At 55.0% G+C, this 13,560-nt stretch overlaps 1 protein-coding gene across 8 annotated transcripts in view; it reads right to left on the bottom strand.

Moving 5' to 3' along the window:
- Positions 1 to 13,560, bottom strand: part of LOC105478319 (SH3 and PX domains 2A) — a 250,954-nt gene that overhangs the window by 90,840 nt on the left and 146,554 nt on the right. For 4 of the 8 annotated variants that reach the window (XM_011735447.2, XM_011735444.2, XM_011735445.2 and 1 more), the window contains one exon: positions 658 to 686. In XM_011735447.2, the coding sequence (XP_011733749.1) occupies positions 658 to 686 (29 nt within the window). Of the gene's footprint in view, positions 1 to 657; positions 806 to 951; positions 1,101 to 13,560 lie in introns of those variants that run through there. The other 4 variants (XM_071069173.1, XM_071069171.1, XM_071069172.1 and 1 more) reach the window with 3 other exon arrangements.

Below are 13,560 nucleotides of genomic sequence, written 5' to 3'. Positions count from 1 at the left end.
GTCGACCAATGTGGGAGACGGGAAGGGGGTTGGGAGATCAGGTCAGCCCCCTCCCAAGTGCGTCTCAGCTGCCAAAACGCAGAGCCCCCACCTCCGCAGGGAGGAAACGCTCAGAGTTGGGGGAGGGAGGAAGGTCCGTGGTGCAGGCGCTAAAACTCAAGTCACTCAAGGACGACCCCTTTTCAGTCCCGGATCTCAATCTCACCTTCTCGCAGGAAAGCCCCGCGTCTCTATTAACCCTTCCATCACGCTGCACCGGAGGGACCGGAGAAGTCTTAGCACTGCGCAGCAGTGGCCGCTGCAGCCCGGGGGTGAAGGACCCGGCTGCCCACGGTGCAGGGGCTTAGCCCCTTCACGAGCCACCCACGCACTCCCCATGCACCCACCCCCACTTCCACTGGGGACAGCGAGGTAGCGGGAGCCCAAGCGACTCGGTGGGAGGCGAACGAGGGTTCTAGGACCAAAGGTCTCAGGGGCCATGGACTGAGGAGGAGCAAGTGAAGCGAGTACCCCTGGCCCCGCAGGACCCCGGGGCTGGCGTGCAAGGACAACCCCCCCCCACCTCCCCGTCCCCGGGAAGTCCTCTGCAGGATCAGAGGGGCGCGTGCACGGAGCGGGAAGGAGGGCTGAAGGGAAAATGCCCAGAGGCTCCCTTACCTGATTTCCTCTTGGAACTGCCATAGTCCCTGAAAAAGAAGCAACAACAGATAGACATGGTTAGGGCCGGGCGCGGGCGCGGGGCTGCGGCTGCGGGGGCGCCCTCGGGCTGGCTGCGGTCTGTCCCCGGTGCCGCTGCTCATGTGATGCCCACGGCCCGCGAGCCGCGCGCTCCGCAGTCGCACGCACTGCGCGCCGCGCCCGCCCGCGGGCCCCCTGCCAGCCCGGCCCCCGGGCGCGATTAGCCCGCCCCGCTCCGCCCCGCCCCAGCCCGCCCCGCTAACGGGGGCTCACCTTCCCTCAGCCTCGGCGGGCAGGGGAGGGCAAGGCAGGTTCTCCTCACGTCCCAAACTGGGAAACTGAGGATCCGGGATGGCACTTGCCGGAACCCGGGCCCTACCCGGCGCTGGGAGCCCGCTCACCCCGCCACCGGAGCGGTTCACCTCCCAATTCTTTGCATGGCTTGCCCTAGCGATGCAAAGAATTGGGAGGTGAACCCAGCCCACTCAGTCCGTAAGTCACTACTGAAATGTCACCTCCTCAACGTGTCTTCCTCAACACCACCCGCCAGGTAATCACAGATTTGTGTGACTCTTTGATTAAAGTCTGCCCCTGTCCTAGACCTGAGACTCGCTGGGGGCCACTGTGGCTGCGTACTCTCACTGCACGCCCCGAGGCTGGCAGAGGCCATGGATAAGGCCCTTCTCAAAGGCTACAGCTGGGGAGTCGGGATGGGGAGTGGGGAGTGGGGAGTGGGGGAACAGAGGATACTGCAAGGTTAACTGGGAGGCCAGGAACGGAAGTCCAGCTTCTGAGGAAGTGCGTTCAAATGCCATCAGAGAAAGTAACTGCTGTGACCTTAGGCACTGAACCCTCCTAACCTCCGTTTACCTGCCCTGCCCTCTAGCAAAGAGTCCAAACTCAAGGATGGGCAGATTTCCCAAATCCTGCCCTTGCTCCTGCCATCCTTATCTCCCCCACTCCTCCCGCCCCGCTCCATTCACCAATCCTCAGGGGAGTGGGAAAGGTGAGCTGGCTCCCTTAACCTGAGCCTCACATGCCCCTAAAGACTGAAGGTTCTGTTCAGTGCTCAGGCAACAGCAGCGGGCTGGCTGGGGCTCTCTCTGGAGTCCAAAGGAAATGCCTTCCATTTTCCCCAGGGGCCAAAGAAAATGCCAATTGCTGCCCATCTTTGGTCGAAGCAAACTAGCCCTCCAGTCTGCCACTGGAAAGGCAGGGGTGGGGGGGTTGGGGGGTGCAGTGGAAAGGGGTTCTCTTGGAGGAAGAGGCAGCAGGCTCCCAGGGAAAGAAGCAGTCATCCTCATGGAGGCTCCCCAAGTTCCGATCCAGGAGGTCTAGGGGTGGCCTCCAAGATTGGAGTGTTTATTAATCTTCAAGGTGATTTGCCTGCACAGCCAGGAGTGCGGAGCTCCCCCTCTCCTAGGCATCCACCTTTCCCAAAATTTAGACTCAGAACCCACTTAATCAGAATGCTGGGGGCGAGGTCCAGGAATCTGCATTTCTGACTGTCTCCCCTTCTTTCCCCATCTTGTTTGAGAACCCTCTTCGTATTCCATGTCTCCTTCAATCCTCTCATCCACGCTAAGAGGAAGGTCCTATCATCCTAATCCATTTTATAGATGAGGAAACAGAGGTTCAGCCATTGCCCAAGGTTGCCCATCTGGGGAAGAGCTGTGGTTTATAAGCCCACTGGAAGGAATACAAACTGCAGCGTGGATGGGGTGGAGGAGAATCTGGGAAACTGTTGCCTTGGAAAGGAACTACAGAAAGGTGGGAGAGCTTCCATTTGCCTCCTCCCCTGGCTCCCACCAGTCAGTCCAGGGAAGGCCTTAACAAAGGCATGCTTGCCCCCCTTGCAGAAGGGAGAGTGGGCAGAGACTGAGTCCTAGCTGTGCCCCCAAAAAGCTCAACTGTGCAGAGAGTTCCAGAGAGCAGGAGAAGAGTATTAGATGGTAGCTGCGTCCTACCCAGAAGACTTTCCACTCCCAAGAAGGAAATTAGCTGTTCAGACCTTTTCACTGAGGGCTACTGGGGAAGGGCAGGGAGTGGAGGGCACTGAGGAGCTGCCCTCTGCTGTCCCACAATTTTCCTGCTGGTCCTGGCAAGAGAAGCCCAGGACCGATGGCCCACTGACATCCCCCTGGCTGCCAGTAGCCCAGGCAGGGGTGGCTGCCTCACAGGGATGGCTACCTTCTCCAGCTCTGAGCAGCTTCAGGCTACCCAGGCCGTTCCCATGAGACAGGGAGTTTGAGACCAGCCTAGGCAACATAGTGAGACCCCCCATCTCTACCAAAAATAAATTAGCTAGGCATGGTAGCAAGCACTTGTACTCCCAACTACAAGGGAGGCTGAGGTGGGAGGATTGCTTGAAGCCCAGGAGGTCAAGGCTGCAGTGGGCTGTGGTGGCACCACTGCACTCCAGCCTGAGTGACAGAGTGAGACTCTGTCCCAAAAAAAAGAAGAAGAAAAAAAAAAGAGTGGGAAAGAAACTAAACTCACATGCGTTGAGGGCCTCCTTTGTGCCAGGCCCTGGCTGCTGATTCTCAGCCTGCCATTCAATGGAATCATGTAGAAAGTGGTTAAAATTCAGATGCAGGGCCCCACCCCAACCTACTGCATGGTCTGCATCTCCAACAAACTCCCCTGAGGATTCTGAGGCTGCTCCAGTGTTGCATAATCTCCATCAGGCCTCCAGCCACCCCTAAGAAACATTTATGCTCAGTAAGAACAACGTGCTGAAGGAGCCTCTAGAAAAATAAAATCTCCTGGTCTGCCTGTCCTTCAGCCAGAGTTCAGAGTCCTCCCCACCGAGGACTTCTGGGTCCCTCCCTGCAGGGGGTGTGGACTCTCCTCTTGCAGGTGAGAAGAGCAAAGCTTAGAGAAGTCAGACAACTTCCTCAAGGATACAGTGAGTGGGTGAGGCCGGGACTGGGGACCAGAAAACACAGGCCTTGCTCTGAGGCTCAAGACAAATGCCCAATCACCAGCCCCTCCTGGAGTAGTGGGTGCGGGAGTAGAAGACAGAGCCCGGCCCTGATCAGCACACGGGGTTAATGGGGTAGAGGCTGAGGTCCTGGCAGTGGAGGTCGCCAGGCTGTGACTGAATGGTGGGAATGAAGAGGAATCCTGAATCCTTCAGGGTGTCTGGCCTCCTGCCCGAGCAGGCGCTGCCCTAATAGGAAACCTTTTGGAGTTTCTGGTTGGGCATCCTTTAGCAAAGCCATTTCATATTTTTAGCTGCTGAATAGGGTGATAAGCAGTTTAGGTATCCAATGGCTGGGACTCCCCCATCCCTCACATACGAAGGCAAGAAGCAAAGGCAGGGATCCCCCTCCACGCCACGACCACCTCCCACTGCCCTACAACCAGTCCCAGCCTGGCAGGACGGAAGGGCCCTCTGCTGGGGCTCAGTTCCCTAACAACTCAAGAACCCCTCCACCTCCCATCAGTCCCCTTCTCCAATCCACACCCCCTCCTTGCTCCAATTCTTGCCCTGAGCTGGTGCTGACAGCCCCAACCCTGCCGGCGACTCCACTCCTGGTAGGTCACAGTCTAGCCTGCTTCCGACTTGCTGCTGAATCACTATGGGCCAGGGAGCCACAGGAAGAAGGCGAGGGGAGGAAGGGCGGGTCTAGCATCTCCCTCTAGCGTTGCCAGAGGCTAATGTGATTGAAAAGGCCTCCCAAGCTGTGTCCTGAAACAGTGCCCATCAGACCACTCAGCCATTCATTCTCTGCAGCTGGTCCAGGGGTGACTCAGACCACAGGTACAAGTGACCCACAGTTCTAGGAAAATAGGGACATGGGACTTTCAGGGCTCAAACTGGACAAACTGGGATGGGTGATGTCCTGTGGTCCACAGGTCTGGCCTGTCTGGGAAAGAGGGGTGGAGTTCCTTCACCCCGCACGCCATCCCTTCCCATCTAAACAAGGACTCCTGCAGCTTCCGCTCCCGCCCCATCTCCAGGTGATACGGTTCATCTCTTAGCCCCTCTCCGTAGGATGATGCAATCTGTGTCTGGATGAGGGAGGTTCTGGAGACAGAGGCTTCCAAATCCCTGCTGCTTCCTGCGGGAGCAGGGGGGTGCCCTTGATCTACTTTCTTGGCCTCTTGAGCCTCTACTTCTCTATCTGTAGAATGAGGACAATAATAGCTCAAACCCTCGGGGTTTGGGGAAGATGAAATGTACAGTATGTAGAAAGGGCTTCACACAGTGGCCGGCACAGAAACTGCTATAAATTGTCTTTGTCATTATTCTTTCATACTTGGGCCCATCTGACCCCACCTCAGTTGCTACGCAGGTGGCAAACACCTATTGAAACGTGGGTCCTACAGAGCCCCCTGAAACAAAAGGAGATTCTCCTTAAGGACCTCATCACGATGTTGGCAGACAGTGCCAGGAGGGGGTGATTCCAGCCCCAATTTCAGAGTTTTGGGCTTTCCCAAATGCCGGGACAACCACTGGTCTCTGTCTAGTGCTGAGCACCAGAAGCGGGTTCATCCCCACCCCACAGGAATGGACACACGCCTCTGGACCCATCTATTAGGTCACATTTAACCTCCCAAGGAGTGGCCAACTCTCAGAGCCCCAAAACCAAGAGATGTAAAGGGCTTGCATTTTCATGCCAACGTGGACCCTAAAGGGTTTTTCTTTTTTCCTTTCATTTATCTTGGCCAGACACGCTGTGCTCCCTCCCAGGATGCTCTAGTGAAGTGGCTGGTGTTGGAGACTGCACAGGGAGAGGCTGGAGGGCGCAGGAAAGGCACTGAGCAATTCACATGTGTTGTCGCCCTGTTTTGACACATGGCTCCCCACACTCTGCCTTCCCCTTGAAAACTCCCAGGATTTAGTTTCTAGTGTTCTGAAGTTGGCAGAGGAGGAGCTCACCCATTTCATGGATGAGGAGACTGAGGTCTGAGGCTTCAGTGGCTGGCCCAGGCTCCTGAAGCTAAACGGACAGTCCTGACCCACAAAGCTCCCAAGGGGCCACGCTGAGGCCCACTAGGGATTGGGCCACAAGAAGAGGTCACACCAGTGGTGGGCAGCAGGCCCTTGCTGGGGAATGGAGATTGCAATCCTGTCGTTCAGGGTTCCCAGAGTGAGAGATGAAGCCAGGAAGAGCCACTGAGGCATGGGAGAGAGAGGAAAGGGAGCTGGGCCTGGCTGGGCCGGCTCTGTGGAAGGGTGCTGAGTGCCTGCCAGGTGGAGTTCTGACGAATGCTGCAGGGTTGTACCCTCCACTGCCCGCCACACTCCTCACCACTCTTCCTCCCATTGGCAAGTGCCTTGGCAGAGAAGGACACACGCACGAACTTCCAGCCTGATGTTCTCACCCTTCTGTCTGCTGGCTGACATTGGCTGCTGGGCCCAGGATTCCTGTCTGCGGGACCTACAGCCACTGGAAACTGCTCAAGAGGCCAGCTGGGCTGCCAGACAGCTGACTTGGGGGTGACCTTCAGAGTCCAGCAGTCACTGGGGACATGGGCACTATCTAGAATATGAGGGCTGGAGAAGATGCAACCTTGGCCAGAGGAGTGGGGCCCTTGAGGTACATAATGATTTTGACTGCTGTTATCAACCTAAAAGCACTTTTTAAGCTCTCACTGTAGGCAATCTCATTAAGGCCTGTGTAGGCAGGCAGAGGAGATATATGTGACATAAGTCCAGTGAGAAAGCCAACATTCTCAGACAATCCAGGCTGAGAATTACAGGAGGGGTTACACTCAGCGCAGAGAAAAGTGAGGTCCTGGGGGCTATAGAACATCCCAGGTAGCTTCCTGGAGGAGGAGACCTTAAAGGACAAGGGGGTTTAGATCCATAGAGGGATGGAGGGGGAAAGCTCTAGAAGCAGGAACAAGCAGCTCCAGACAGTTGCGGACTGGGCAGTAGGGGTAGTGGGTGGACATGCCGGGAAAGTCCAGGCTGGGCAGGGCTTTGATGTCTGGCTGTGAAATCTAGAAGTTTGCAGAATCGGGGAGTGATTCGGTCAGATCCTGGCTGGAGGAAAATTTTTGTTAAGAGGAGAGGTTGACAGCTGGGGGTTGGGGGCAGGAGAGGGGCTGTCAAAGTCCAGTCCTGAATGTCCACAGACCCAGGTTCTGGCCCCAGCTCTGCCTCCTCAGGGGCTGGTGGCCCTGGACAAGCCACTTCAAACCTGTGCTTTTCAAATGACAAGCAGTGACCCATTAGTGAGTTCCAGAATCAATTTAGTGGTCCCAATGAGCATTTTAAAAAGAAGAGACTAGAAATGATCAGCGAGTCACTCCTGGCAAGGCTGTTTTGTGGCACCTGCATCAGATGTCTGTCTGTGTATTGAGTTGCAGTGTGAAATTTCCTACTGTGGCAGGAAGGTTTTAAAAACACTGACAGATTCTCTGGGCCTCGAATTCCCCAGTCCCAGTGGGAGGCTACTCCCAGTGTCCTCACAGGGCTATGTGAGAATTCGAATTATCTGTGAAACCACCACAGTGAGATGGAGCATGTTCTTCCAGAAATCAAGTGAGGAAGGTCTGAGCGAAGGGGCTGGGAGAAGGGGCTTTGGGTCACTGAGGTCTGGAGAGTTGGGTTTTCTTTTCCACCCCCCTTAGCCCCTAGCTGAGTTTTTGTTCTGGCTTTTGAGAGCCTTTGCACGGAATGGTCTCCAGAGGCAGCGACCTCCAGGCAAGACAGACAGAGGGGCCTGCAGGCCATTCTCTGCCCCCATTTGCTCCCTGATCTAAATGGTGGCACTGAGGGCCGTTGTGTTTAACAAGAATCCGTCCTTTCTCCGCAGGGCCTGTGTTTTCCAGGGTTGTGAGAATGGACCCCATTGTGACCGTGTGGCTTGTCCAGAGGGGCCGGAATTCCTGCCCTGGGTGAAAAAGCTGAATTCCTGCGGAGAGAAGGGGTCTTGGGGCTCCCCAGGCCGTGTCCCAGAGAAGTCAGATGCTATGGCCATCACAGACCCCAGAACCCCCCAGGCATTTTGCTTGTCTCCTGAACATCCCAGAGGGTCTCTGCTGCTGCTCTGTCCACACAAAAGAACAAAGCACTGTCTGTCTGTCTCCTCTGACTTGTTCCACTATTCTGGGCAAAGCCCCTAAGTGTGTCTTCAGCCACAGGACAAGCTTTATCATGTCCAGGCCTCAGAGCAGGGAGTTAAAAGGGCGGGTGGGTTAGAACCCTGGTTCAGCTACCTAGAGCTTTGTGATATAAACAAGTGACTTCACCTCTCTGTACCTTCGGTTGTAAAAGTGGGTTAAAATAGTTGCTATCTTACAGAGCTGTCATGGGGATTACATGGGATAATGTGCAAAGCTCTTAAATGGCATCTGGCCCATGGAAAGGACCCGTAGCCCAACAACCTGGGTTCACAGGGTCTAGACTAGGAGTGTGGATGGTGGCTGGAATACAGGAGGTGCTGACTGCCCACCTTCTCAGTATGGCCTGTGTGAGACCCTGGCTCTGTCACTCAGGGCACTGATGCAGGACCATGACGACAGACAGGCCTGGGTTCCCATCATGTGCATTCCAAGGAGTCCCACCTAGATGGTGACACTGAGGAGCAGTCCATGGGAGTGGGAGGAGGCAGGGCTAGGGGAAGTGGGGAGGACGGCAGAAACACACAGCTGATTTCCTAGAGGGCGAAATGGGGCAGGGGAGTTGCCAGTTCAGCCCACTGCCATGGAGTGCTGGGAGCTCCTCCACAGGCCACCTGAGATCCTGCTCTCTGTGTACATGTCAGACTGCTCTTGGCTATAGGGGTTCTCTGGACTTCCAGGGGCCACATGCCAGACCTAGGGAACCATGGAAGGGGGAGTGACAAAATGGGGTGATGGGGTTCAACAATGAAGTCCATGAGGAGAAGGTCAAAGAGGATATCCTATATTTAAAGACCTTACTTGCCTCTCTCCAAGTCCATCCATCATCTATCCATCCACCATCCATCCATCCATCCATCCATCCATCCATCCATCCATCCATCCATCATCCATTTACCATCTATCCAGCTATCCATCCACCATCCAGCCATCCATCATCCATCCATCATCTATCCACCATCCATCTATCCATCCATCCATCCATCATCCATTTATCATCTATCCGTCCACCATCCAGCCATCCATCATCCATCCATCATCCATCCACCATCCATCCATCATCTATCCATCCATCTATCCATCATCCATCTATCCACCATCCATCCACCCATCCATCCATCCATCATCCATCCATCCATCATCCACCCATCATCCACCCATCATCCAGCCATCCATCATCCATCCATCCATCATCCACCCACCATCCATCCATCATCCAGCCATCCATCATCCATCCATCCATCCATCATTCATCCATCCATCATCTATCTACCATCTATCCATCCACTATCCATTTACCATCTATCCATCTATCATCCATCCATCCATCCACCATCCAGCCATCTGTCATCCAGCCATCCATTATCTATCCACCATCCATCCACCCACCATCCATTCATCCATCTATCCATCCACCATCATCCATCCATCCATCCACCATCCAGTCATCTATTATCTATCCACCATCCATCCACCATCCATCCATCCACCATCATCCATCCATCCATCTATCCATCCATCATCCATCCACCTATCATCCAGCCATCCATCCACCATTCATCCATCATCCATCTACCATCCACCCATCATCCATTCACCATCCATCCACCATCCATCCATCCATCATTCATCCACCATCCATCCATATCTTGACTGAAGGGCTGTTGTGGACCCAGTCTTGTGTATGAAGCAAGAGAGTGGCAGAAGACACATTGTCCTGCCCTCAAAGAGCTCACCATCTAGCTGGAAAGAGATGGCAAACACCCACAAAAAGACAACATACACATTCCCTTGTGATCAGGTGCCCCAAAGCTTGGTCAAAGGAAATATTGTGTAGAAATTTCCAGGACAGAGAGATCAGAGTGGTCTGGGGTGGCCAGGGAGAGCTATGTGGAAGATGGGGCACTAGAGCTAGCCCTTGAAAGATGAAGAATATTTAGAAAGAGCAGAAGCCGGAAGGAGATTTGGGGTGGAAGGGATGGTGTGAGCAACGGTGCAGGGGCAGTGTGTGTGTGTGTGTGTGTGTGCATGCTGTGTGTGTGTGTGCATGCTGTGTGTGTGTGTGCATGCTGTGTGTGTGTGTGTGTGTGTGCATGCTGGGTGCGGAGGGTGAGAGGCTGTATGTCTTTGGGGAGCAGGACAGGCAGCTGGGGCTGGACTGAGCCCCAAAGGGAGCTGGCTCAGATTTTAGAAGGAAATTGCTGAGAACAACCCAGCAACAGTATTCCTAAAGACAGATTTTCCCTGAAGGTGGCGGCACCAGCTCTGTGCCTGAGGATCACATTTCTAGCTCCCTCTTGTTTTCCCTGTTCAGGCGGTGGGGTGAGGACTTGTTTTGGGGGAGCCAGAGGACTGCTTTGCCCCTCAAGCTACACCGGCCCCGTCTGCAGATGTGTGCCTGGTCTCTGTGTCGTGTGTGTGTGTGAGACACACAGGCAGATACCAGGGCCCCACTGCAGAGCACAGACCTCTTGGGTCACTCCTTGGCTGATGGCCCCTCACTCCCCAGTCCTCACCTAGTTTCAACCTGAGACTGGGAGCTTGGGCCGAGGAGCTCCCTATTTCCCATGGAGGCCAAAGGCCCACCCAAGGCCAGGCTGTGCTTGTTCCTGCCTTGGCCTCTGTGGGAAAGAGGACTCAGAGGGCCCCACACTCCTCCCACACACCTAGCCCACCTGCATGGCCCTGGGAGGCCCGGGTGATCGCCTCTTACAGTGAAGGAACCTAAATCTCCCAGACTTTCTTGGACACCATGTGACAAACCCACAAGCACCAAGCACCCAGATGTGCCCAGCCCAACAGAGGCAGCTGCGTTAGCCCCATTTTACAGATGCACCTCAGTCAGCTTAAGTCACTTGCCTGGTGTCACACAGCTTGCAATGGGAGGCAAGGTTGCAGACTTGGGTTGTCTGTGCTGCGACCAGCACAGGCCCCCTCCTGCCCTGTCCAGTGTTTCACAACTTTCAAGGCCTAAGGAGGGGGCACCTCCTCCAGAAAGCCCACTCTGATTTTGACCCCCAATGGCACGGAATGTTCCAATTCTGTCCCCAACACCTAGTGGTGCCCTCAAAGGAGCTGTCCAGTAGAATTCTCCAGGGTAATGGAAATAGTCTCTATCTGCCCTGTCCAGTATGGTGGCCACTGGCCACAGTGGGGCTGAGCACTCAAACCCTGAATTGTGGCCAGTATGACTCAAACACTGAATTTTCCATTTTGTTGAAATAAAACTTAGATTTAAAGAGCCAACATGGCTACTGGCTACTTTATTGGACAGTACAGTCCAGACTCTGACATGGTATGGCCAGAAGGTTTGCTTGGCTCCCACGGTGCGTGCGTGCGTGTGTGTGTGTGTGTGTGTGTGTGTGTGTAGCTGCCTAGGTTCAAATCCCAGCTCTGCCAGACAGATTATTTAGGGTCTCTGTCTTCGTTTATAAAGCACAGAGACTGAAAGGATCCACCTAATTGGATTGCTGGGGGATAAACAAGTTAATACACGTAAAGCCCCCCGTGCACAGTCGGCTCACAGGGAGCACATGCACAGATCCTCCACCTGCTCCAGCTCCACCTGCCAGTCACAGGGCCCTGCGGCCAGCGCTGGTTCACCCTGGAGAGGGGAGAGGGGAGGAGAGGGAGGGATTCTGGAAGAGCTGTCACTTGCAGGGGAAATGACAGAAACAGCTAGGACAGAATAGGCTTGGCCAAAGGAGGGCACTGAGAGGAGCCAGGGAGGTGGGGGTGGAGGCCACTGGAGGAGGAGCAGCATAGGAAGAAGCAGGGACATAGGCCTGGCTGGCCTCAGTGGGGTGGGCCAAGCCTTGGGGTGTCTGTACAGAGATGAAGAAACCCAGGCTCTGCAGGGTAAAGCCGCTTTGCTGAGACCACACTGGTGGCTGGTGGCTGGCAGCACTGGGGGCGACACAGCTGGGGACTTCCAGCCCCATCTGAATGACTGTTATCACTTTCACATTCCCCCAGAATCCCTTGCTGCTGCCAGGCTGATGGGTCTCCCCAGAGGCGACAGGAGTGACAGCTAAGCCTGGTTCCCCCTCGCTGCTGGACCAAGAGGCTGATTTAATGAGGCTGTTCCACAGAGGGCAGTGGCTGCCCTGCTCCTCACAGCAGGCACTCAAAATGCAGGACAAAGGGGCTCCTGGCCAAGGGCCTGTGTGCCCAGGGATGGGGTGGCTCCCGGGCCAGCCTGGATGCAGGGTGGCCTGGGGGCTTCCCCAGGGTCTGCCAGAGCATACATGTAAAGGACGGGGTCTAGGGAGGAGTCCTGCAGGATGCCAAACCGGGTCCAGCCCAGCCTGTGGGGCTCGAGCCATGGGTTCCAGGCCTGGCCGTCTGAGCAGGCTGCATGACCTGGGTATGGCAGCCCTCTCTGTGCCTTAGTTTCCCTAATTGGGCTTCTGCAAAGAGGCCTCCAGCTCCAGGCTCAGACAGGCCTGTGTCCTACTTGCAGCAGGGGGGCCATCCAGGAACCCTAGGTAATACCTAGGTAATACCTCCATGCCCCCAGCCTCCTCCAGCTGCCTTCCTGTCAACCCTGAATGCTCCTGGGCCAGCTCAGCTGCAATTACACTAAAGGCCCTGCCTGCTGCCCACCAGCCTGCCCATTACAGGTCCCAGCAGGCCAGCCCTGGGCCGCCACCTCCATCCTCCACCAAGCAACCTCCCCTGAGCTTCTGCACCAAGAAGCCCCCCAAGGTCCCGGAGCAGGCTTATGCCCATGAGCCCCAAAGTACAGTGGCAACCAGGGAGAGGGAAGGGCGGGCGTGGGCCAGGCCTTGCTGGGAGTCACCACTGAGCAGCTCTCCCCACTCTGAGTGGGCTCTTCTTTCCCAAAGGTGGGAGTGGGAGTGCTGCTATTATTATTAATACTATTATTGAGAAGACCACTATATTTGTCAAGCATTTACATTATGCCAGGTGCCAAACTAAACCCTTGACACACATCAGCTCATTGTATCCTCACTACATGCCTATGTGGTAGAGAGTCCCTTATCATCCCCATTTTACAGACAAGAAATGGAGGATCAGAGACAGCATGTGACTTGCCCAAAGTAACACAGTTTGTGAGGGATAGAGATGGGATTGGAGGCCAACCTGGCTCAGTCTAGTGCTTAAATCCTAACCACCACACTGTTCATTTACCACCTTGCGGCTAAGAAGGACACATAAAATCCAGACAGAGAAGCTAAATGAGGAGTAGGTGGTGAAGAGAAAGGTAAAATGAAGGCAAAGACTCAGGGTCAGAAATACGCAAATGACCAGCCTGGCCAACATGGTGAAACCCTGTCTACTAAAAATACAAAAATTAGCTGGGTGTGGTGGTGTGCACCTGTAATCCCAGCTGCTCAGGAGGCTGAGGCAGGACAATTGCTTGAACCTGGGAGTTGGAGGTTGCAGGGAGCCAAGATCGTGCCACTGCATTCCAGCCTGGGTGACAGAGCAAGACTGTCTCAAAAAAAAAAGAAAAGGAAAAGAAAGAAAGACCCAAATGACACCACTGAGTTCTAGACTATTCCTTAGGGAGGTCACAACTTCAGGTCTGGCAGGATAATGTCTAACAGGAAGAAACCTGGCTAGTGACCCGCACAGTAGGTCACAGTGTCACAGTGTCCATGACCACATGCTCAGGAGATGCACCCTGGTTTCCCATGGTAACAGAGCATCCAGCCCCTCTAGAGCACCCGCAGCTAACAAGCTTCCTGGGCTGCCTCCTGGTGGTTCTGCCACTGGTGTGGCTGCCCAGTGGGTCAGTGCCTGGACTGCAGCCTGAGGATGGCCTGGCTTCACCAG

This window comes from Macaca nemestrina, chromosome 9 (assembly GCF_043159975.1).
Source record: "Macaca nemestrina isolate mMacNem1 chromosome 9, mMacNem.hap1, whole genome shotgun sequence".
In the NCBI taxonomy this organism is placed as follows: domain Eukaryota; kingdom Metazoa; phylum Chordata; class Mammalia; order Primates; family Cercopithecidae; genus Macaca; species Macaca nemestrina.
Note: the sequence above shows the minus strand (reverse complement) of the source record. Positions and strands in the feature narration are given on the sequence as shown.